Source organism: Anolis sagrei, chromosome 9 (genome assembly GCF_037176765.1).
Source record: "Anolis sagrei isolate rAnoSag1 chromosome 9, rAnoSag1.mat, whole genome shotgun sequence".
In the NCBI taxonomy this organism is placed as follows: domain Eukaryota; kingdom Metazoa; phylum Chordata; class Lepidosauria; order Squamata; family Dactyloidae; genus Anolis; species Anolis sagrei.
The window spans coordinates 33,722,244-33,747,243 of NC_090029.1; the positions used below are offsets into that span (position 1 = coordinate 33,722,244).

Sequence of the window (25,000 nt, forward strand, 5' to 3'; positions counted from 1 at the left end):
ACTGTATGAAGCCCCGTTACCTTTCCACCAAAGTGGTACCTATTGATCTACTCAAATTTGCATGTTTTTGAACTGCTAGATTGGGAGAAGCTGGGACTAACAGTGGGAGCTCACCCTGCTCCCTGGATTTGAACTGCTGACCTTTTGCTGGGCAAGTTCAGCAGCTCAGCGGTTTAACCAGCTGAGTTAAACCTCTGAGTGGCTGAGTGGGGAAAGGAAGGGACCTGAGGTTGTTAGGAATTGTGGGAGTTGAAGTCCAAAACATCTGGAGGGCCCAAGTTTGCTCTTGCCTGTCACAGAGTCTCAACCATTTCAGCATAGTTTGTGGCAAATAAACACTAAGTTTCTGGAGTAGAACAACTACTTTCAAAGTAGCAACCACAAATTTAAGCAGGAAACAACACTTTCAGACCAGGAACAGAAATGTTTTCACCTTGTGTTACATAAGGTAACGGTTTTCCCCTGACACCATTAAGAAATGCTGATGCTCATCTCCATTACTAAGCTGAAGAGCCAGCGTTGTCCATAGACACTTCCAAGGTCATGTGGCCAGCATGACTGCATGGAGTGCCATTACCCTTCCACCAAAGCAGAACCTATTGATCTACTCATATTTGCATGTTTTCTAACTGCTAGATTGGAAGAAGCTGGGGCTAACAGCGGGAGCTCACTCCGCTCCCCAGATTTGAACCGCCGACCTTTTGGTCAGCAAGTTCAGCAGCGTTAACACTTTAACTCCATGCATTCATGCCGGCCACATGACCTTGGAGGTGTCTACGGACAACGCTGGCTCTTCGGCTTAGAAATGGAGATGAGCACCACACCCCAGAGTCAGACATGACTGGACTTAACGTCAGGGGACTACCTTTACCTTTAAAGGTAGGAAAAGGTTTCACCTGACATTAAGTCCATTTGTGTCTGATTCTGGGGGTTAGTGCTCACCTCCACTTCTAAGCGGAAGAGCCGGCATTGTCTGTAGACACCTCCAAGGTCATGTGGCCAGCATGACTACATGGAGCGCCGTTACCCTTCCACCAAAGCAGAACCTATTGATCTACTCACATTTGCATGCTTTCAAACTGCTAGGTTGAAAGAAGCTGGGGCTAACAGTGGGAGCTCACCCCACTCCCTGGATTCAAACTGCTGACCTTTTGGTCAGCAAATTCAACAGCTCAGTGGTTTAACCCGCTGTGCTACTGGGGGCTCCATCAAAGAGCACAAAATCAACAAAACGAGCCGACAGTTCAAACAAAACAACTGCAACACAGGGACACAAGCAATCCATGAAAACTCTTTCCCTCCATTAGTTGCTCCGGGATCCCCTTGTGACACAACACGGATATAATGCGAGGGTGACGACAACATGCAGAACACATCTATATGGCTTCCAGGGTGCATTTGGATGCTTTAACAAACCCGTTTGCCAAGAGCAAAGGTGCTTTTCAAAATTTTCGGACAAAGAATCGGCCCTGAGCCAAAGAGTTGTTCACATCATGAATCTGAAACCCAGAGCCAGAAAGAGCAGCAAAAGAATTCAATCTCGAAAAAGATTTCCCTCTCCAATTCTCTAGCGATAGTAAAAGATTTAAAGGAGTCACGAGGTGGATAAGTTATAGTCAGGTGGCAAAGCGAGCCAAAATCAAGAGTAACCTCATTTATTTATTTATTTATTTATTTATTTATGACATTTATATGCCGCTCTTCTCACCCCGAAGGGGACACAGAGCAGCTTACAAGATATATATACATACAATATATTATATTATTAGCATAGTACAATATCAGTATTATATATTACTATATTGTACTATACCATTATATTGTAATATTATTAGTAATATTGCATGTAATATAAATATATAATTATAATATATTGTTATTATTTGTATTATATTGCATTACATTATCTATATAAATAAAAATGTAATAGGTTCTTGTGGGTTTTTTCGGGCTATAGGGCCATGTTCTAGAGGCATTTTCTCCTGACGTTTCGCCTGCATCTATGGCAAGCATCCTCAGAGGTTGTGAGGTCTGTTGGAAACTAAGGAAATTGGGTTTATGTATCTGTGGAATAATGTCCAGGGTGGGAGAAAGAACTCTTATCTGCTTGAGTGTTGAATGTTGCAATTGGCTACCTTGATTAGCATTGGGTTCTTGTGGGTTTTTTCGGGCTAAAGGGCCATGTTCTAGAGGCATTTCTCCTGACGTTTCGCCTGCATCTATGGCAAGCATCCTCAGAGGTAGTGAGGTCTGTTGGAATTAGGAAAAAAGGGGTTGATATATCTGTGGAATGGCTGGGGTGGGGCAAAGAGCTCTTCTCTGCTGGAGCTAGGTGTGGATGTTTCAACTGACCACCTTCATTAGCATTTGAAGGCCTGGCTGAGCCTGGGAAAATCTTTTGTTGAGAGGTGTTAAGATGTGCCTGGTTGTTTCCTCTCTGCTGTTTTGCTGTTGTAATTTTAGAGTTTTTTTAATACTGGTAGCCAGATTTTGTTCATTTTCATGGTCTCTTCCTAATTCCAACAGACCTCACTACCTCTGAGGATGCTTGCCATAGATGCAGGCGAAACGTCAGGAGAAATGCCTCTAGAACATGGCCATATAGCCCAAAAAAACCCACAAGAACCTAGTGATTCCAGCCATGAAAGCGGCTGAGTGGGAAAAGGAAAGGGCCTGAGGCTGTGAGGAATGGTGGGAGTTAAAGTCCAAAACACCTGGAGGGGCCAAATTTGTCCATACCTGCATGCTAGGGACTGGGGACAAAAAGATGCAGAATTTAGATCTCTATTGGCTGGGTCCTTGAAATTACAAGGAGGAGCAAGCTCACATTGGCATGTTGTCTAATATTATATGATATGTCTGGACCTGTTGAGTTTCAGCTGCATCTGTGAACTTGATAAAAACATCCACACCCCTGCGGGCAGCTTCCGAGACAAAAGGCTGGCCATTCCTTACCTGGTCCTGGATCTCCACAGGTAGATGTGCTTGGATCCAGGGGAAGGTGGGACGCAAGGAGTTCCCTGCAAAAGAGAAAAGAGAGAAGGAGAAGGGGAGAAAGGATACCCAGTCTAGAGAGAGGGTGCGGAGATAGAGGGAAAGGTGCTCACTACTCACCTGGGTGCGCAAGGTCCCCTTCTCCACCGTCGCCTCTGCTTCCTGAAGCAGCATCGGTCGAGGCTCCTGCTTGCCTTAGTTGACATTGTGACGCCCACCTGCCCCTCCCCGCCCAGAATAACTCCCCCCCCCCTCCACCACCACACATTGGGAAGAGACCCCCAAAGGTCATCCCATCCAACCCTGCCTTCTTTTTTGTCAAGCAGGAAGACAACCATCCCAAAACAGTCCCGACAGGTGTCGGCTTAGCCTCTGCTTCCAAACTTCCAGAGAAGTTCCAGAGCATACAGAGTCTAGGTCTGAAAACATTGTTTGCCAAGAGATTCATGGCTATATATATATATATATCCACACACCCATAATTTTCATAATGTTTGCACTTTCACATATATTTCAGTTTCACACACACAAACACATATTTCCATAACATTCATAATATTTTCATTTTACATATATTTCATATACATATATAACATGATATATATGTATGTGATCTATATATATAATATGATACATATAAAACATGATATATAGATATAACATGATATATAGATATAACATGACACACACATATATAACTAACTATATATATATATACATACTTTTCATAATATTTGCACTTTCACATATATTTCAATTTCACACACACAAACATGTATTTCCATAACATTCATAATATTTTCAATTTTCACGTATATTTCATATACATATAGATATAACATGACGCACACATATATAACTATATATATACATACTTTTCATGTTTGCACTTTCACATATATTTCAATTTCACACACACAAACATGTATTTCCATAACATTCATAATATTTTCATTTTCACGTATATTTCATATACATATAGATATAACATGACGCACACATATATAACTATATATATATACATACTTTTCATAATGTTTGCACTTTCACATATATTTCAATTTCACACACACAAACATGTATTTCCATAACATTCATAATATTTTCATTTTCACGTATATTTCATATACATATATAACATGATATATATGTATGTGATATATATATATATAATATGATACATATAAAACATGATCTATATATAACATGATATATAGATATAACATGACACACATATATATACACATAATTTTCATAATATTTGCATTTTCGCATATATTTCATTTTTACACACACAAACACATATTTTCATAACATTCATAATATTTTCATTTTCACGTATATTTCATATACATAATTAACATGATATATATGTATGTGATATATATATATATATAATATGATACATATAAAACATGATATATATATAATGATATATAGATATAACATGACACACACACACATATATATATACACATAATTTTCATAATATTTGCATTTTCGCATATATATCATTTTTACACGCAAACACATATTTTCATAACATTCATAATATTTTCATTTTCACTTACCGTATATTTCATATATATACACATTATATATGTATATATACATATATCACATATATACATATGTGATATATATATATAATATGATACATATAAAGCATGATATATATATATAACATATATATAGATATATAGATATAATATGACACACACACATATAACTATATATATATAGGATATATATGATATATAGAACATGACACACACATATATCATTATATATATATATATATATATATATATATAAAAACATGACATATATATAACATATGTGTATGATATATATGGTATATATAAAAAGTAATATATATATATATATAGCATAATATATATATAGCATGACATGTGCATGATATATATATGGTATATATAAAAAGTAATATATATATAGATATAGATATATATAGCATGATATATATATATATCATGATATATATATAGCATTACATATATATAACATTAGATATGTAAATATAATACAACATATATAAAATTATATATGTGTATGATATATATTAAAAGTGATATATATATAACATGACAAACATATATAACATGATATATATAGCATTACACATATATATATAATATTAGATATAATTTTTTTTGGTTGTGTCAGGAGCGACTTGAGAAACTGCAAGTCGCTTCTGGTTTGAGAGAATTGGCCGTCTGCAAGGACGTTGCCCAGGGGACGCCCGGATGATTTGATATGTTTATCATCCTTGTGGAAGGCTTCTCTCATGTCCCCGCATGAGGAGCTGGAGCTGAGAGAGGGAACTCATCCGCCTCTCCCCGGATTCGAATCTGTGACCTGTCAGTCTTCAGTCCTGCCGGCACAGGGGTTGAACCCAGTGCGCCACTGGTATATACATGATATATATAGCATGACACACATATATGACATTAGATATGGAAATACAATACGATATATATAACATGAGATATATAGCATGACACACACATATATCTCATTACATATATAACATTATGTATTATATATATATATATATATATATATATATACATACACATAATTGAGTGGCAAAGGTACTATAACAATTAACATAGTAGTACAAGGTATATTTCAAATGCAGGCAGTGATCACATTAGGACTTTGACTTTTTTCAAGCTCCTCCTCCAAGGTCATGCCCATTGTTGGTCCCTCCCTTTACCTGTCCTGCAGGTACCCTTCGAGAATGTGTCTCCTGAGTTGGGATGGCAGCCTGCAAGAGAAGCTCGGCGAGTCCTTCTATGTATCTATCTATCTCTCTCTCTCTATCTATCTATCTCTCTCTCTCTCTCTCTCTCTCTGCATCAGAGGTGTTTGTGGGCTTCCCTGGGGAGCGCGCCTCAGTCTCCATCCCTTCCCCTCCTTTCCCACAGCGCCCCCTGCCGGTGCCCGCGGCGCAGCCCTTTCGGGGGGAAAGAAAGGAAGGAAGGAGAGAAGGAGGGAAGGAAGGAAGGAAGGAAGGAAGAGAGAAGCCCGGGCATCCTTGCTCACCTCGCTCTGGGTCTGCCTCGTCCTTAAAGGAGCCGCGGAGGTTTCTTCCTTCCTGGGAGTCAGGTTCGGAAAGCCAAGGGAGAGAAAGCACACCCCTCACCGCTTGCTTTCCTCTGCTTGCTTTCCTCCCGAGCTGCCCCCTTTATAGCTGTTTACCCCGCAGAGCCTGGCCGGGCTCCTCCCCCTTCTGGACAGACCCCTCGCCGGACAGAGCCACGAGGAAGGAGGGAGGGAAAGAAGGAGGGAAGGAAGGAATGAAAGAGGGAAGAGGAGGAGGAGGAGAGGGGCAAGTCCTTGGCCGCCTCTTCCCCTTGCTCAACCCTTCTTCTTGCCCAACTCCCCGTGTCTGGGCAGGCGAGGAAGATGGGACCAAGGGGCGGCCCCATGGAGACCATCCTCCCCTGGAATCCTACAATCCCCAAAGAGGCATCCAGCCCAACTAACACAACCAAAGCACTCCTGACAGATGCCCAGACCTCATGAGCTATCCAGTCCAACTAACTCCCTTCTACCAGGTGGGAAGACACAATCAAAGCACTCCTGACAGATGGCCAGACCTCATGGGCCATCCAGTCCAACTAACACCCTTCTACTAGGTGGGGAGACACAATCGAAGCACTCCTGACAGATGGCCAGGCAGCTTCTGCTTAGGGAAAGAGATAGAATCCTAGAGTTGGAAGAGACCTCATGGGCCATCCAGTCCAACTAACACCCTTCTACAAGGCGGGAAGACACAATCGAAGCACTCCTGACAGATGGCCAGACCTCATGGACCATCCAGTCCAACTAACTCCTACCAAGAAGGAAGACACAACAATCATAGAGTTGGAAGAGACCTCAGAGGCCATCCAGTCCAACTAACTCCCTTCTACCTGGCGGGAAGACACAATCAAAGCACTCCTGACAGATGGCCAGACCTCATGGGCTATCCAGTCCAACTAACTCCCTTCTACCAGGTGAAAAGACACAGTCGAAGCACCCCTGACAGATGGCCAGCCAGCTTCTGCTTAGGGAAAGAGATGGAATGATAGAATCCTAGAGTTGGAAGAGACCTCATGGGCCATCCAGTCCAACTAACTCCCTTCTACCAGGTGAAAAGACACAGTCGAAGCACTCCTGTCAGATGGCCAGCCAGCTTCTGCTTAGGGAAAGAGATAGGATCCTAGAGTAACCCAACCAAAGCACTACTGACAGATGGCCAGGCAGCTTCTGCTTAGGGAAAGGGAATCATAGAATCATACAGTTGGAAGAGACCTCATGGGCCATCCAGTCCAACTAAGTCCCTTCTACCAGGCGGGAAGACACAATCGAAGCACTCCTGACAGATGGCCAGGCAGATTCTGATTCGGGAAAGACCTCATGGGCCATCCAGTCCAACTAAGTCCCTTCTACCAGGCGGGAAGACACAATCGAAGCACTCCAGACAGATGGCCAACCGCATGGTCTATCCAGTCCAACTAACTCCCTTCTACCAGGTGGGAAGACACAATCAAAGCACTCCTGACAGATGGCCAACCGCATGGTCTATCCAGTCCAACTAACTCCCTTCTACCAGGTGGGAAGACACAATCGAAGCACTCCAGACAGATGGCCAACTGCATGGTCTATCCAGTCCAACTAACTCCCTTCTACCAGGTGGGAAGACACAATCAAAGCACTCCTGACAGATGGCCAACCGCATGGTCTATCCAGTCCAACTAACTCCCTTCTACCAGGTGGGAAGACACAATCGAAGCACTCCTGACAGATGGCCAGGCAGCTTCTGCTTAGGGAAAGAGATAGAATCCTAGATTTGGAAGAGATCTCATGGGCCATCCAGTCCAACTAACTCCTTCCAAGAAGGAAGACACAACCAAAGCACTCCTGACAGATGGCCAACCTCATGGGCTATCCAGTCCAACTAACTCCCTTCTACCAGGTGGGAAGACACAATCAAAGCACTCCTGACAGATGGCCAGCCAGCTTCTGCTTAGGGAAAGAGATAGGATCCTAGAGTTGGAAGAGACCTCAGAGGCCATCCTGTCCAACTAACACTCTTCTACTAGGTGGGGAGACACAATCGAAGCACTCCTGACAGATGGCCAGCCAGTTTCTGCTTAGGGAAAGAGATGGAATCATAGAATCCTAGAGTTGGAAGAGATCTCATGGGCTATCCAGTCCAACTAACTCCCTTCTATCAGGCAGGAAGACACAATCAAAGCACTCCTGACAAATGGCCAGCCAGCTTCTGCTTAGGGAAAGAGATGGAATCATAGAATCCTAGAGTTGGAAGAGATCTCATGGGCCATCCAGTCCAACTAACTCCCTTCTACCAGGCGGGAAGCCACAATCAAAGCACTCCTGACGGATGGCCAGCCGGCTTCTGCTTAGGGAAAGAGAATCATAGAATCATCCCATTGGAAGAGATCTCAGAGGCCATCCAGTCAAACTAACTCCCTTCTACCAGGCGGGAAGACACAATCAAAGCACTTCTGACAGATGGCCAGCCGGCTTCTGCTTAGGGAAAGAGATAGAATCCTAGAGTTGGAAGAGATCTCATGGGCCATCCAGTCCAACTAACTCCTACCAAGAAGGAAGACACAACCAAAGCACTCCTGACAGATGGCCAGCCGGCTTCTGCTTAGGGAAAGAGAGAATCCTAGAGTTGGAAGAGACCTCAGAGGCCATCCAGTCCAACTAACTCCCTTCTACCAGGCGGGAAGACACAACCAAAGCACTCCTGACAGATGGCCAGCCAGCTTCTGCTTAGGGAAAGAGATAGAATCCTAGAGTTAGAAGAGACCTCATGGGCTATCCAGTCCAACAAACTCTCTTCTACCAGGTGGGAAGACACAATCAAAGCACTCCTGACTGATGGCCAGACCTCATGGGCTATCCAGTCCAACTAACTCCCTTCTACCAGATGGGAAGACACAACCAAAGCACTCCTGACAGATGGCCAGGCAGCTTCTGCTTAGGGAAAGAGATAGAATCCTAGAGTTGGAAGAGACCTCATGGGCTATCCAGTCTAACTAACTCCCTTCTACCAGGTAGGAGGATACAATCAAAGCACTCCTGACTTCTGTTTAGGGAAAGAGATGGAATCATAGAATCATGAGGTTGAAGAGACCTCATGGGCCATCCAGTCCAACCCCATTCGGCAAGAAAGAGGAAAATTGCATTCAAAGCACTTGTGGACAACAAGTTAAACATGAGCCAACAATGTGATGCGGCGGCGGCAAAAAAAAAGCCAATGGGATTTTGGCTTTTATAGTGTCTAGATCCAGGTAAGTCATGCTCCCCCTCTCTTCTGCCTTGCTCAGACCACACCTGGAATGCTGTGTCCAATTCTGGGCACCACAATTCAAGAGAGATATTGACAAGCTGGAATGTGTCCAGAGGAGGGCGACTAAAATGATCCAGGGTCTGGAGAACAAGCCCTATGAGGAGCGGCTTCAGGAGCTGGGCATGTTTAGCCTGAAGAAGAGAAGGCTGAGAGGAGACATGATAGCCATGTATAAGTATGTGAGAGGAAGTCATAGGGAGGAAGGAGCGAACTTGTTTTCTGCTTCCTTGGAGACTAGGATGCGGAACAAGGGCTTCAAACTACAGGAAAGGAGATTCCACCTGAACATCAGGAAGAACTTTCTGACTGTTAGAACTGTTCAGCAGTGGAACTCTCTGCCTCAAAGTGTGGTGGAAGCTCCTTTTTTGGAGGCTTTTAAACAGAGGCTGGATGGCCATCTGTCGGGGGTACTTTGAATGTAATTTTCCTGCTTCTTGGCAGAATGGGGTTGGACTGGATGGCCCACGAGGTCTCTTCCAACTCTTCCAATTCTATGATTCTATGACAGATGGCCATCCAGCCATCGGTGGAAACATACCCTTCCATCTCTTCCTCCCAAGAAAGTTGGCAAAATCCCCATCCAGGCTGGAATCAGAAGGTGAGGAAAGTTCCACTGAAGGTGTAGTATATGCCCTCACATGTCCCTGCTCACTTATTTTCATTGGTCAAACAAGCAGAGAAGTCAGACTCAGGATCATTGAGCACAAAACCATATTCTCCACTGCCATATAATCCGGATTATCTAAGGCCATCCACATTATCTGCTTTGAACTGGATTATTTGGTTCTACACTACCTTATAATCCACTCCAAAGCAGATCAGCTGGATTTTATGTGGCAGTGTAGAAGGGGCCTCAGGTGGCATATTTTGCTGCCAAACAGCTCTTGCCTTCAAGAAGTTCTTCCTAATGTTTTGGTGTACAGAAGAGGCTCCGACTAGATGGCCTCTGGAGGTCCCTTCCAAATCCTTAATGGAACTCCCAGTTCCACTCTTCCCTGCAATCCCGGAAACCTCGATTCCTCTTGATGCAGCCCAGAATCACATTGGCTTTTTTGGCTGCTGCATCACTCCTGGCAAGTTTGACATGGGCAAACTTCAGCCCTCTGGGTGTTTTTGGACTTCAACTCCCACAATTCCTAACAGCCTCAGGCAGGGCCGTAGCCAGAAAAATTTTTTGGGAGGGGTTGAAATTTTCGGGGGAGGTTGAAAATTTCGCAGGAGGGGTTTGAAACCTGCCTCCTAGCTCACACTGAAGCAAAGAGCACAGCAGAGGGCAGAGCAGCCTTCAATAGCCTGCAGCTCCGCCCTTGTCAACCACCTCCACCAAGTCTGGCCTCCTTAATGAGAGCATTCAATATCTCTCTCTCCCCCCACCCCCAACTTGGTTGCTTCACTACTGTTCTGTCGAGCGCTGGGCCTGTAAATAATGGTCTTTAGAACAGGATGTGCAACCTTTGCCCAGCGGGAAGCCAGGGGGCCTAAAGAGAAGTTCTCAGAGGTTTCCACCACAAACAGTCTTTAGATGGCTTGAGAAGTACAACAAAGTCTTTTATTAATGAACAATCAAACAGAAACTTCTCTTGTCTTCAGTAAAGCAAATGATTCCAAGCTTTTAGGCAACTGGTGAATTCTTAATCTTGCCCACGAAGGACAGGCAACTGTCTTCAATAACTTCTTTAAAGGAAAATCCCCGTTTTAACTTCTCCCAGGCTGACTGTAATCTAACCCTTACTGATGTGGGCTCCGCTACCGGGTCGAACTGCGTCTCGAATGCCAAGTGGACCTACCAGCAAGGCAGTAGATGTTCTCCAGCTGGAGTTCTTTGGTCTTTAGGGCTGTTTTCCTGGAAATTCTTTGGAGACTCTTAAGACCTTTCTCCCCCGGAAGGTCTTAAGGGTTGAAGCTTTTGTACAGGGGAAGCTTTCACACATCCTATACATAAGCTTACCTTGTTGAGACTAACTAAAAATGGCTCCCTTCCCTTCCCAATTGCCCTGAGCAAGGGGCGGGACCAAAACTTAACGATGATGGACAGGTGACTTGCCCTATGACTGCAACCAAAGGAAGCCACCTATCTGCAGAGTCCTTGAAACCTAGGACTGCAAGCAAACATTTAATACAAAGCAAACAAAATTGGAGATCCTGGTACAGCTGTACCAGAACAACTACATCGGCTATTGCTGCAAGTAATGACAGTGTGAATAAATTGCTAATATTTGCTTGAAATAGTGCTTGCAGTTCTGGAGGGACTCTTGATTTTTTGCATCTCATAGACTTAGCAGCATGGGGATTGGGTTAACCAGTTAAAATTCACGAGTAAACTAGGTTTTTTTCAAAAAAAATCTGAAACATTTCAGGGGGGGGTTGAACCCCTAAAACCCCCCCTCGCTACGGGCCTGGCCTCAAGCCCTTTCTTTTACCCTCTCAGCTGCTTAAGCCTGAGACTGTTAGGAATTGTGGGAGTTGAAGTCCAAAATACCTGGAGGGCCCAAGTTGGCCCATGCCTGATCTACCTCATGCCTGTCAACATAGGGAAGCACAGGAGCCGCTCACTTAGGAACACGGCTTCCCAAGGGACTCTCCCAATGACAGCCTCAATCTATATTTTGGCACCATCTAGAAAGTCAACTGATGTTTAGTTACACCATCCAACATTGTGAGACGATGTCTGTTGATCTTCTCCCAAAATTGTCACTGGGGAGAAACATTTCAACTGCATTCCTGGCCAAATGCTTTTGTGGTCATTCATCTCATAACTTTATTTCATTGCCGTCCTTTTTCTCGATTTTTGTAATGGTTTTAATACTCTCGTATATGAGAGTGAGAAGTGCATTCAGGGATTGAAATAGGATTACTTTTTATGCATCGGGAAGACTTTGAAACTGTCACGATTTACAGCTCGCTCCTCGGTTTGTTGACTCAGATGTCAACTTTCCCTCTGATCCCAAAAGATCCCATTTGAGCAATTCCGAGGGATTATAGGCGGATTTTAAGATTCCGCTGTCATATAAAAAGTTCCTTTTATAGTCTTGGTATACACATGTAAACTTATGGTTCATTTCCATTCAGAAAATCAAAGATGCCATTCATAGAATCATAGAATCAAAGAATTGGAAGAGACCTCCTGGGACATCATCCAGTCCAACCCCATTCTGCCAAGAAGCAGGAATATTGCATTCAAAGCATCCCTGACAGATGGCCATCCAGCCTCTGTTTAAAAGCTTCCAAAGAAGGAGCCTCCACCACACTCCAGGGCAGAGAGTTCCACTGCTGAACGGCTCTCACAGTCAGGAAGTTCTTCCTCATGTTCAGGTGGAATCTCCTTTCTTGTAGTTTGAAGCCATTGTTCCCTTGCGTCCTAGTCTCCATGGAAGCAGAAAGGAAGCTTGCTCCCTCCTCCTCCCTGTGGCTTCCTCTCACGTATTTATACATTATTCTTTTACTAATGTGAAATGGGGGCAGCTTTGGAGAATGTTTTGGCTAAAAGGACATGGCCATCAAGGGCTTATTCGAACCCATCCTGGGCATAATTCAAGTGATGATTCTGAAGAGAGATAGTAATAATAATAATAATAATAATAATAATAATAATAATAATAATAATAATAGAAAAGTCAATGTATTGTTGAAGGCTTTCATGGCCTGAATCACTGGGTTGTTGTAGGTTTTTTCGGGCTATATGGCCATGGTCTAGAGGCATTCTCTCCTGACATTTTGCCTGCATCTATGGCAAGCATCCTCAGAGTTAGTGAGGTCTGTTGGAACTAGGAAAAAGGGCTTATATATCTGTGGAATGACCAGGGTGGGACAAAGGACTCTTGTCTGCTGGAGCTAGGTGTGAATGTTTCAACTGACCACCTTGATTAGCATATAATGGCCTGGCAGTGCCTGGAGCAAATTTTGTTGAGAGGTGATTAGATGTCCTTGTTTGTTTCCTCTCTGTTGTTGTGCTGTTCTAATTTTAGAGTTTTTTTCATACTGGTAGCCAGATTTTGTTCATTTTCATGGTTTCCTCCTTTCTGTTGAAATTGTCCACCTGCTTCTTGTGGATCTCAGTGGCTTCTCTGTGTAGTCTGACATGGTGGTTGTGAGAGTGGTCCAGCATTTCTGTGTTCTCAAATAATATGCTGTGTCCAGGTTGGTTCATCAGGTGCTCTGCTATGGCTGATTTCTCTGGTTGAAGGAGTCTGCAGTGCCTTTCATGTTCCTGGATTCGTGTTTGGGCGCTGTGTTTGGTGGTCCCTATGTAGACTTGTAGACTATGTAGACTTGTCCCTATGTAGACTATGTAAACCCAATAGAAAAGTCGACGACAGATACCAAGTGTAGACTCTGCAAGGAAGCAGACGAAACGGATCACATACTCAGCTACTGCAAGAAGATTGTGCAGATGAACTACAAGCAGAGGCATAACACCATTGTTCAGATGGTCCATTGGAACTTGGACCACAAATACCATCTGCCTGCGACAAAGAACTGGTGGAATCACAAGCCTGAAAAAGTTATGGAAAATGAACATATCAAACTACTCTGGAATTTCCGAATTCAGACTGACAGAGTTTTGGAGCACAATACTCCTGACCCCATAATCGTGGGGAAATAAAAACCAAGTATGGATCGTTGATGTTGCAATCCAAGGTGACAGCAGGATTGACGAGAAGCAGCCGGAAAAGCTTACATGATACAAGAATTTAAAGATTAAACTGCTAAGACTGCACAAGCCAGTAAAGGTGGTCCCAGTGGTGATCAGCACACTGGGCGCAGTGCCTAAACACCTTGGCCTGCACTTAAAAACAATAGAAGCTGACAAAGTTATCATCTGTCCGCTGCAAAAGGCCACCTTACTCGGATCTGCATTATTCACGTATACATGACACAGTCCTAGACAGTTGGGAAATGTCCAATGTGTGATCAAATACAAAAGCCAGAGTAGTGATCTTGTTTGCTGTGCACTAACCTTGTTGTGGAATAATAATAGTCTATATCAGTGGTTCTCAACCTGTGGGTCCCCAGATGTTTTGGCCTTCAACTCCCAGAATTCCTAACACCTGATAAACTGGCTGAGATTTCTGGGAGTTGTATACCAAAACACCTGGGGACCCACAGGTTGAGAACCTCTGGTCTATATAAATAAAATGTTAATGTCCATTTGTGAGTGACCTCATAACTTCCAAAATACTTCACCGATTACTTTGAAATTTGGACACAACGTAGCAATCAAACAGGCGAAGGTTTTAAGGTTTTCAAAATCCAACTACTATACGGATGTCACACCTGTGACAGGTAAAAACATGTTTTGTTTCAAAAAGAGCACCATCTGCTGGACTTCCAAGCAATTGCTAAGGTTCCAAAACTTAAATCTCCCATGCTTGGCGCATGGCTCTCCTTAAAGCCATCAGTGCTTGGGTCACGAACAAATGGACATTTACATTTCTATAGATATATATTGTTCTTAACCTTTTAACCAAAAGCAAGCAAAAGCAGGCTGCCAATGAGGGACTGCCCCCTCTCCCTCCGTCCGCACCAGCTGCATCATTTTAATCTTCTGGGTTGGTTCCCACGGTGCATCTCGACCTTTTTCCTGCAAGATGTGAAAACGGCACACAGGAAAAGAAAGGAGTGGAAGAAAGGCCCTTTCCTATCAGCTCCACTCCCTTCTGGTTGGCATCCTGTTGCCTCCCTTCTGTCCATATGGAGGAAGGAAGGGCTGGTCGCATCTCACCAACCAGGAATCAGGGTCAGATTAGTAACCAGCCTGATGCAGCACTTCTCAAGCATCTCTTTTCTTTCCCTCTGAGAGTTCAAGATGTTTGATCCAATCCAACCAGGTCATGATCATGTTCCCCTTAATGTAGGTGGACTGGCTGTCAAATAAATGTGCCGCGCATACAGCCTCCATTACCTTTCTGCCTGAGGCACATATTTATTCCATGAGCAAGCATATAAAACACAGCTTCACTGGCTACCAGTCAATCTCTGGGCATAAATCAAAGGGCTGGTTATTATGACATGTAAAGCCTTGTGCAGCTTCGCTCGAGAGTCTCTGAAAGGCAGGTGTTGGAGTCTTAAGGGCTTTCGCTCATCTCGCCAGCATCACAAGCCCATCTACACTGCCATAGAGTGCATCAAACTGCATTATATGAGTCAGCACATCTATCTATCTATCTATCTATCTATCTATCTATCTATCTATCTATCTATCTATCTATATATATAAATGCTCTGTGCATAATGAGTACCTTAAGAACAAAAGAACCAATGAACGAAATCACACCAAATTTGGCAACAAAACGTCTCACAACACAAGGAGTGACTATCACTCAAAACATTATGATTTTGTCATTTGCTAGGATTTATAGTTCATCAAAGACCATTCTGAACTCCACCAACGATGGAATTGAGCCAAACTTGGCCACACTTGGCACACAGGACTCCCTGACCAACAGAAAACACTAGAAGGGTTACTTACTTAGGCGATCCCTCGTTGGACGAGTAAGATGGTCTTCCATTATGGATTTCCCTGTGGGTCCGTATGTGGCTGTGGAGCCCTATTCTTGCTCTGCATCTTCTTCCGCAGTGAGGGCATTGGTTTCCAGGTGGAAGGCGATCCCGGTCGGGGTAGGGTGGGCATTGACCTTGAGTTTTGGAGTTGTAGTTCACCTACATCCAGAGAGCACTGTGGACTCAAACAATGATGGATCTGGACCAAACTTGGCACAAGGACTCAATACGCCCAAATAGGAACACAGATGGAGTTTGGGGGAAATAGACCCTGACATTTGGGAGTTATAGTTACTGGGATTCAAAGTTCACCTACAATCAAAGAGCATTCTGAACCCCACCAATGATAAAATTGGGCCAAACTTCCCACACAGAACCCCTATGCATAACCAACAGAAAATGCTTAAGGCCATCCAGTCCACCTCCCTTCACCAGGGCAAGAAAACATAATCAAAGCCCTCCTGACAAAGAGCCATCCAGCCATAGATAGAGAGAGATAAGATATGATTCACACACACACAGAGAAAGTACCATAGATTTGAAAGGAACCCCTAAAGAAGGACAATGATACGTTGCATGTTCCGGAGAAGGAAAACCAGAAATCTTGACATCAACACTGACAAAGAAACAGCAAGCAATACCATTTCCCCACAAGCAGAAAGACATTACATATATTAGAAACCAACACTTTCTCATTACTTTGTTTTCCAGATCAACAAACTGGGCCACAGCAACGCCTGGCAGGGGACAGCTAGTACCATTATAAGACTTGTTAATGCCACCCAATGGTGTATTCTCATTCTAAAGCAATCTCTACATAGTCATTCACATTCCCCTTTCTGGTGAAAATAGAGTTTTCTTCAAGAGCTTTTCTGAACCCCTTTTCGATTGGAGTTTGGATGGTTATTCTGACAGAATGTGCATGTATTGGCATGCAAGATCACTAGGTTGGGTAAAGTGGGACCAGTTTCTGGGTTTTATGTGAAGGCAGAGATGCATTTGTTGGATTTTCACTATTATGTATTAAAATAATGGAGCTTTCTTTGCATTTTGTGCATGCTGATATAGGTAGGTGCCGGTGGGAGTCAAGTTTGCTTCTTTGCCAATGAGAGATGTTTAGGATGTTTCTATGGCCCCTTCTACACTGCCCAATATTCCAGGGTCTGATCCCAGTGTATCTGCTTTAATAATAATAATAATAATAATAATAATAATAATAATAACAATAACACTTTATTTGTACCCCGCTACCATCTCCCAAGGGACTTGGTGCGGCTTACATGAGGCCGAGCCCAAATACAACAATACAAGCAAAATAACAACAATACAAGCAATTAAAATAAAAACATGGACAATAAAATAATGCAACATTAACAATAAGACAACACACAATTAAAACTGTGGGAAGGCCAAATGTAAATTAAAATTGAAAGTAATGCTGGAACATGGGCGAAAAGGTGATGGGGCGTTTGTGGAAAACATACAAGCAGACCTAAAACAATGTAAAGTGCTTTGGAGGACAAAGTGCTATGGGATCATTATTCTGGGAAGGCCACATCTTCAAGCTCCTCTTAAAGACTGCCAGAGTTGGGGCATGCCTGATGTCCTTAGGGAGTGAGTTCCAGAGTGGAGGGGCAACCACCAAAAAGGCCCTCTCTCTCATCCCCACCAATCTCACCTGCGATGCAGGTGGGATCACGAGCAGGGCCTCTCCAGATGATCGAAGAGATCGTGTGGGTTCGTATACAGAGATGCAGTCACACAGGTATTATTTAATAATAATAATAATAATAATAATAATAATAAAGCAGATAAAGAGTATCTGCTTTAATAATAATAATAATAATAATAATAATAATAATAATAATAATATCCTCAGCTGTTGCAAGAAAATTGCACAGATGGACTACAAACAGAGGCACAACTCTGTTGCCCAAATGATTCACTGGAACCTATCGCTGCAATGTATTTTTTTTAATTTTTTGCTTTTTAAGTCTCTTCTGCTGTATTGTGTTCCCAAACTTCGTCAGTTTGGATTTGAAAGTCCGACAGTATTTTTGCACGTTCTTTTTCCACGACCTTTGTGGGTTTATGATCCCACCAATTCTTTACTGCTGGCAGGTGGTCCTTGTGGCATAAGTTCCAGTTAATCATCCGGGCCATTATTTGTTACTATTTATTTTATTTACTTAGTACCAAATTTTGTTTGTTTTCCGGGACAGCTTGTAAATACTGTTAATAATTAACACATCAAAACAGAAAGGGAGCAGAAGTGATACGTCAGCACTTTCAGCACTTTTCTTAAGCAGACACCACTCTATTGAATGATCCAAGACACTGGGTTGTTGTAGGTTTTTTCGGGCTATATGGCCATGGTCTAGACTGAGGCATTCTCTCCTGACGTTTCGCCTGCATCTATGGCAGGCATCCTCAGAGGTAGTGAGGTCTGTTGTCGAAGGCTTTCAAGGCTGGAATCACTGGGTTGTTGTAGGTTTTTTCGGGCTATATGGCCATGGTCTAGAGGCATTCTCTCCTGACGTTTCGCCTGCATCTATGGCAGGCATCCTCAGAGGTAGTGAGTAGGCTTGTTTGATCAAGAAAAAATTTGGTTCTAAACTCGCTTCATTTCCAGGGGGTGCCAGCGTTTCGAATTTCTGAGGACTTCCGAAATTTAAGACTTCAAAATTTCAAAATTTACCAAATTTCGTTAATTACGAATCGATTAGTTAATGGCGGACGCGATTGCGCAATGCGCTAAAAACACCTATAAACGGGACAGGGGGAACTTCTGAAATTCAGGATGAAATTAAAATACATTAAGTTAGTAAAAATACAAATTAAAATCACTTAAAATTAATTAAATAATAAAATAATAAAATAATAATATAAATAATAAAATAAAAAAATAATAAAATAAAATAATAAAATAAGTAATAAGATAATAAAATATCTCCAGGAGGAGGAGGAGGAGGATGGGGAGGAAAGGCAACACTGGCACCTTTTCTTGGAAAAATTGTTTCGATTCTTAATTACTCTTCACACTATTCCTGCATGGCTTGATATTGGATCGTAAGCTAGTTTAAATACGAATTAATAACGACTTTAGAAACTAACGAACACGATCAGACAAGCCTAGTAGTGAGGTCTGTTGGAAACGAGGCAAAAGGCATCCAAGACATTGATCCGAAGGGGGAAAGAGTTGTGAAAAAAGACATCACAGAAAAGGATGAAATTAGATGTGACGCGAGAAGAAAATATCCCTTCCTTCATTTTAGAGGTGGGTTTCAAAGATGACCTTGGTGACCAGGTCATTAAAACCCCCAAATATGAGATGTACGCAACCAGGCTGCAATTCCACTACAACCGATAGAGGTCTCCGTGGCATTCCATTCGCACTGAAAAGGCTTTTCTCTCCAATTGCAAACCCATGTAGGTTTCACTCACTTCGCATTGGAACCTGTCAAGGCTCATATCGAGTAAACATAAATATGTAGGCTGCTATGGCTCGCAGCAAAAATATAAACAATAATACACATTGTGTATTTCGAGGCAAATGGAGCTAGACAGAACCATGAACTTATAGAACAGTAACAGAAATGTGTTGCCGATGGCTTTCATGGCCGGAATCACTGGGTTGCTATGAGTTTTCTGGCCTAAATGGCCACGTTCCAGAAGCATTCTTTCCTGACCTTTCACCTTCAGAGGTTACTTGGCATAGATGTTGGCAAAATGTCAGAAAATAATAATACTTTATTTGTACCCCTCTACCATCTCCCCAAGGGACTCGGTGCAGCTTACATGAGGTCGAGCCCACAATACATCAGCAAAAACAAAAACAACAACAACAGTAATACAAAACAATGAAATAAAACTCATAAATAAAAATAGGCAGTAAACATCAACAACAACACAATAACATTTAAAAATATGGCTGGGCCAAATGTAATGATTAAAATTTTAAAAATAATGCTGAGCAAGACCAGGTGAAATATAACTAGGATAGAATTTTGGAAAAGAATGGGGCGAACAGGCATTCCTAGATCACTAATAAAGTGCAATTAGGGACATATTGCTGGGAGCTTCCTTATTCTGGGAAGGCACACTGGAACAACCATGTTTTCAGGCTCCTTCTAAAGACTGCCAGAGTTGGGGCATGCCTGATGTCTTTGGGGAGTGAGTTCCAGAGTCGAGGGGCCACCATCGAGAAGGCCCTCTCCCTTGTCCCCACCAATCGCACCTGCGACAGAGGTGGGAGCGTGAGCAGGGCCTCTCCAGATGATCAAAGAGATCATGTGGGTTCGTACACAGAATGCTCTACAGCCCAGAAAACTCACAGCAGGAATAGAAATATCCACATCTTGACCTTTTTTCTCCCTTCTACTGAGACATCATTATCACAATCTGCAATCCTATATGCCAGGGGTACTTAAACTAAGGCCCAGGGGCCGAATACGGCCTTCCAAGGTTATTTACCCAGCCCTCGCTCAGGGTCATCCTAAGTCTGAAATGACTTGAAAGCACACAACAATAACAATCCTATCTCATCAGCCAAAAGCAGGCCCACACTTCCCACTGAAATACTATATTTGTTAAAATTGTTCATTTTAATTATTATTTAATTATTGTATTGTTTTTAAGTGGTTTTTGCACTACAAGTAAGATATGTACAGTTTGCATAGGAATTCATTCACTTTTTTTTCCAAATTATAATCTGGCCCTCCAACAATTTGAGGGACTGTGACCTGGCCCTCTGTTTAAAAAGTTTGAGGACCCCTGATATATGCCCTTATGATGAAGTAAGTCAATAATACCAGGCTGTCAGGTTGTGTGTCCCCCATCCACATGGAAGTGAATTTTCATCATCAGTTGTTAACGCTAAAAACTTTCAGAAAATTGACTGGATCACATCTGCCATCACCATGATATAATGAACTGGCAGCAGAACTGGAGATGCAAAGGACTGAATATGGATTTTCTGGAGAACAAATTGTGACCAAAGTATCTTCTCAAATGAGTTAGGAATCTGAATGCAGGACCTCAACATTCAAGCCTAGCACTATAACCACCAAATCACACTGCAACACAAGTCATCCTTATGCTCTCAACCTTTGGTAAATAATAATATATCAATATCTTTTTTCGACCAGGGACCACTCTCCAACATTAGCACCAAAAGAGAGTGTTTGAGGACCGGGACATCCGTAGGGATACCAAGGTGCTTGTTTATAAAGCTATTGTCCTCCCAACCCTGCTATATGCCTGCAAGATGTGGACTGTCTACAGAAGTCACATGCAACTCCTAGAACGATTCCATCAGCATTACCTCTGAAAAATACTGCAGATTTCTTGGGAAGACAAGCGGACAAATGTCAGTGTGTTGGAAGAAGCAAAGACCACCAGCACTGAAGCGATGGTCCTCCGCCATCAATTCTGCTAGACCAGCCACGTTGTCCGGATGCCCAACCATCGTCTCCAAAAGCAGTTGCTCTACTCCGAACTCAAGAATGGAAAACGGAATGTTGGTGGGCAGGAAAGAGATTTAAATATGGGCTCAAAGCCAACCTTAAAAACTCTGGCATAGACACCGAGAACTGGGAAGCCCTGGCCCTTGAATGCTCCAGCTGGAGGTCAGCTGTGACCAGCAGTGCTGTAGAATGTGAAGAGGCACGAATGGAGGGCAAAAGAAACGTGCCAAGAGGAAGGCGCATCAAGCCAACCCCGACCGGACCACCTTCCACCTGGAAACCAATGCCCTCACTGCGGGAGAAGATGCAGATCAAGAATAGGGCTCCACAGTCACCTACAGACCCACCATAACGCTGACCTTGGAAGACTATCCTACTCAGACATCGAGGGATCGCCTAAGTAAAGTATGTACCAAAAGGATTATGAATCAGTTTTTGGTCAACTTCAGATTCGGTTTGGTTATTTGGGGTGCTGATTTGGAAAATTGCATTGGATAGACCATATCAGCTCTAGTTTCTGATACAGAACATATGCCATCCAGTACTCACAATCTGCTCGCCCAGAGAAAACAATATTTAATAATCTAGTGTAGTCAGCTACATGTACAATGGAGGACCTTCTTGCGGCAACACCAGAGGCACTCCAAGTGGCCAGAGACTGGTCAAAGGACATTTAATCAACTACCAAGCTTGCAAACTCTGTGTCTTTTGTATGTTTGTTTGTCTGTTCTGTGAAAAAATGCAATACAACTGTTCGGTTGCCTGACACGATAAATAGCCTCTCCTCTTCCGACATCCCTGTTGCCTTGGCCCTATAAGAAGGTTTTGAGAGACCAGTTGCTCTCGTTGCCACATGGTTTTGAGGCAACTGTGTAGTAATGGTGAGGCCGCAGACCACAGATTGGGAGCCATTGATATAGTAATAATTTTATTTTTGTATCCCGCCACCATCTTCCCAAAGGGACTTGGGGAGGGTTAAATGGGGACAAGCCTGGTCAAATGGAAATTAAAATATAATACAGTAAAAATTACAAATACAAAACATTATAAAAACATAAACAACAACTAATAGACTAATATAATTGCCATGTACTAAGCCAGGCATGGGCAAACTTTCTAACTTGGGGGTTGCATGACGGTCCGGAGTGGGGTGGGTGGGCCAGGAAGGAGGGGCTTCTCCCCAAGCCCCCTCCCTGCCCTTTCCTCCCCTTCCTCTTCTCTTTTGGAGGCAGAAAGTGAAGGAAAGATGGGAAATGGGTTGTTGTAGGTTTTTTCGGGCTATATGGCCATGGTCTAGAGCAGTGATGGGCAACCTTTTGAGCTTGGTGTGTCAAAATTTGCCAAAAACCTGAGCATAACTTAGGTGGAGTGTCACTTTGAGAAAAAAAACCCATAATTTTGCCATATTTAGTTTAAATAAGAAAAATGTATAATCCATGCCGAGTTATGGAGTTAACAATGCTCAAACATGCAGATGTTAAATTTGTAGAGCCTTTTACAAATTTAAGGATGAAATTAGAATGGCTCTTATAAGTTGTATTTCTCTGTATGTGGCTGCATGTGGCTGCATGTGATCAAAAATTGCCATGCGTGTCAGTGCTGACACACATGTCATAGGTTCACATCGCGGGTCTAGAGGCATTTTCTAAAGTCAGGGAGCACAGTAGATGTGCTTTCCTGGTCCTTAGTTTTTCCAATTTTCATGTGTCTTGGAACAGTTTCTTCCCATAGAGATGTTCAATGTATTGTCGAAGGCTTTCATGGCCGGAATCCCTGGGTTGTTGTTGACTTTAGACCATGGCCATATAGCCCGAAAAAAACTACAAGAACCCAGTGATTCCGGCCATGAAAGCCTTTGACAATACAAGATGGGAAATGTTTGGATCTCAACAGGGTTGGCCTTGGTCAGGATGAGATGGTGGACAGGAGAGAATACACGTATCCATTAGACTCCATATTGCCTACTCCTGATATAGAATAGTAGAGGTGGAATAGACCCACAAGGGCTATCCAACCCAACCCCCTTCCAAGCAGGAAGGCACAATCAAAGGACTCCCAATAGGCAACTTCTGTGGGAAAGCCTCCAGAGAAGGAGACTCCACCACACTCCCAGGCACTCTCCAACAGCTCTTACTCTCAGGAAGTTCTTCCTAATCTTTTCACTCAAATCTCTTTCCCTGCCATTTGGAATCATTGCTCCCTTGTGCCCTGTCTCTAGAGTAGCAGAAAATCAGTTCCCTGCCCCCTCCTCAATGGGACACCCTTTTAAATCTTGAAACATGGTTCTCGTGGTCCCTCTCTACCTTCTTTTCTCCCAGGTAAACATCCCTCAAGAGGAAAGGAGGGAGGAAAAAGAGAAGGAAGAGAGGAAGAGAAGGATGGAAAGTAGGAAGGTTGGAAAGGAATGGAGGGAGGGAAGGGAGAGAGGAAAGAGAGAAGGAAGGAAAGACAAAAGAGAAGAAAGAGGGAAGGAAGAAGGGAAGGGAAGAGAGATAAGGAAGGAAGGGAGGGAGGGATGGATGGAAGGAGGAAAGAAGGAAAGAGAGAAGGAAGGAAGGAAGATGTGAAGGGGAGGGGGGCTGAGAAAAGAGCCCATGGCACTGCATCCGGCCCTTGGGCCTAGGTTTGCCCATACCTGTACTAAGCTCATGGGCGAGGCAGGACTTGTGCAATACAGTTGTAAGGTCAATGGTGATAGAAACGTGCTGGAGCCAGATGATAGGTCAATTAGAGCAATACATCTATAGCAGTAGTTCTCAACCTTCCTGATGCTGCGACCCCTTAGTAAAGTTCCTCATGTTGTGGTGACCCCCAACCATAACATTATTGTGTTGCTACTTCATAACTGTATTCTTGCTACTGTGATGAATCATCATGTAAATATCAGATATGCAAGGTGTATTTTCATTCACTGGACCAAATTTGGCACAAATACCTGATATGCTGAAATTTACATACTGGTAGGGTTGGGGTGGGGTGTGTGTGATTTTGTCATTTGGGAGTTGTTGGGATTTATAGTTAACCTACAATCAAAGAGCATTCTGAACTCTACCAACTATGGAATTGAACCAAACTCGGCACACAGAACTCCCATGACCAACAGAAAATACTGGAAGGGTTTGGTGGGCATTGACCTTGAGTTTGAGAGTTGTAATTCACCTAACTCCAGAGAGCACTGTGGACTCAAACAATGGTGGATCTGGACCAAACTTGGCATGAATACTCAATATGCCCAAATATGAACACTGGTGGAGTTTGGGGAAAATAAACTTGACATTTGGGAGTTGTAGTTGCTGGGATTTATACTACAATCAGAGCATTCTGAACTCCACCAATGATAGAATTGCCCCAAACATTTCACACAGAACCCCCATGACCAACAGAAAATACTGTATTTTCTGATGGTCTTTGGTGACCCCTCTGACACCCCCTCGCAACCTGCCCAGGGGTCCTGACCCCCAGATTGAGAAACACTGATCTATAGGGCAGGGACAATGGTAAAGTGCAAATCTATTCACAGAACAAAATGAAGAGGCATCCACTGTTTTTTACTCCATGCATCCTTTATTCCATTACAACCACTGTTGTTGCATTCCGGCAACAAATACACAAACCATAATCAATCCCAATCCATTTTTACAACAAT

The 25,000-nt window shown here is 43.1% G+C and overlaps 3 protein-coding genes across 5 annotated transcripts in view; all 3 read right to left on the minus strand.

Moving 5' to 3' along the window:
- Positions 1-3,200, minus strand: part of LOC132762664 (cell surface hyaluronidase-like) — a 71,158-nt gene extending 67,958 nt beyond the window's left edge. Inside the window, exons 1-2 of one of the 2 annotated variants that reach the window (XM_067471179.1) lie at positions 3,115-3,193; positions 2,956-3,020 (exon numbers count right to left, since the gene is read on the minus strand). In XM_067471179.1, the coding sequence (XP_067327280.1) occupies positions 2,956-3,020; positions 3,115-3,168 (119 nt within the window). In that variant the 5' untranslated portion in view covers positions 3,169-3,193. Of the gene's footprint in view, positions 1-2,955 lie in introns of both variants that reach the window. The other variant, XM_067471178.1, reaches the window with a different exon arrangement.
- CEMIP (cell migration inducing hyaluronidase 1) overlaps positions 1-6,277 on the minus strand; it is a 186,321-nt gene extending 180,044 nt beyond the window's left edge. Inside the window, exon 1 of one of the 2 annotated variants that reach the window (XM_067471438.1) lies at positions 6,064-6,277. The gene's annotated coding sequence lies outside the window, so the exon portion shown is untranslated. Of the gene's footprint in view, positions 1-5,734; positions 5,753-6,063 lie in introns of those variants that run through there. The other variant, XM_067471440.1, reaches the window with a different exon arrangement.
- Positions 6,278-24,896: 18,619 nt separating this feature from the next.
- The window catches only part of ABHD17C (abhydrolase domain containing 17C, depalmitoylase), a 26,525-nt gene continuing 26,421 nt past the window's right edge, over positions 24,897-25,000 (minus strand). The window contains exon 3 of the mRNA XM_060755199.2: positions 24,897-25,000. This exon is cut by the window's right edge and continues 1,435 nt beyond it. The gene's annotated coding sequence lies outside the window, so the exon portion shown is untranslated.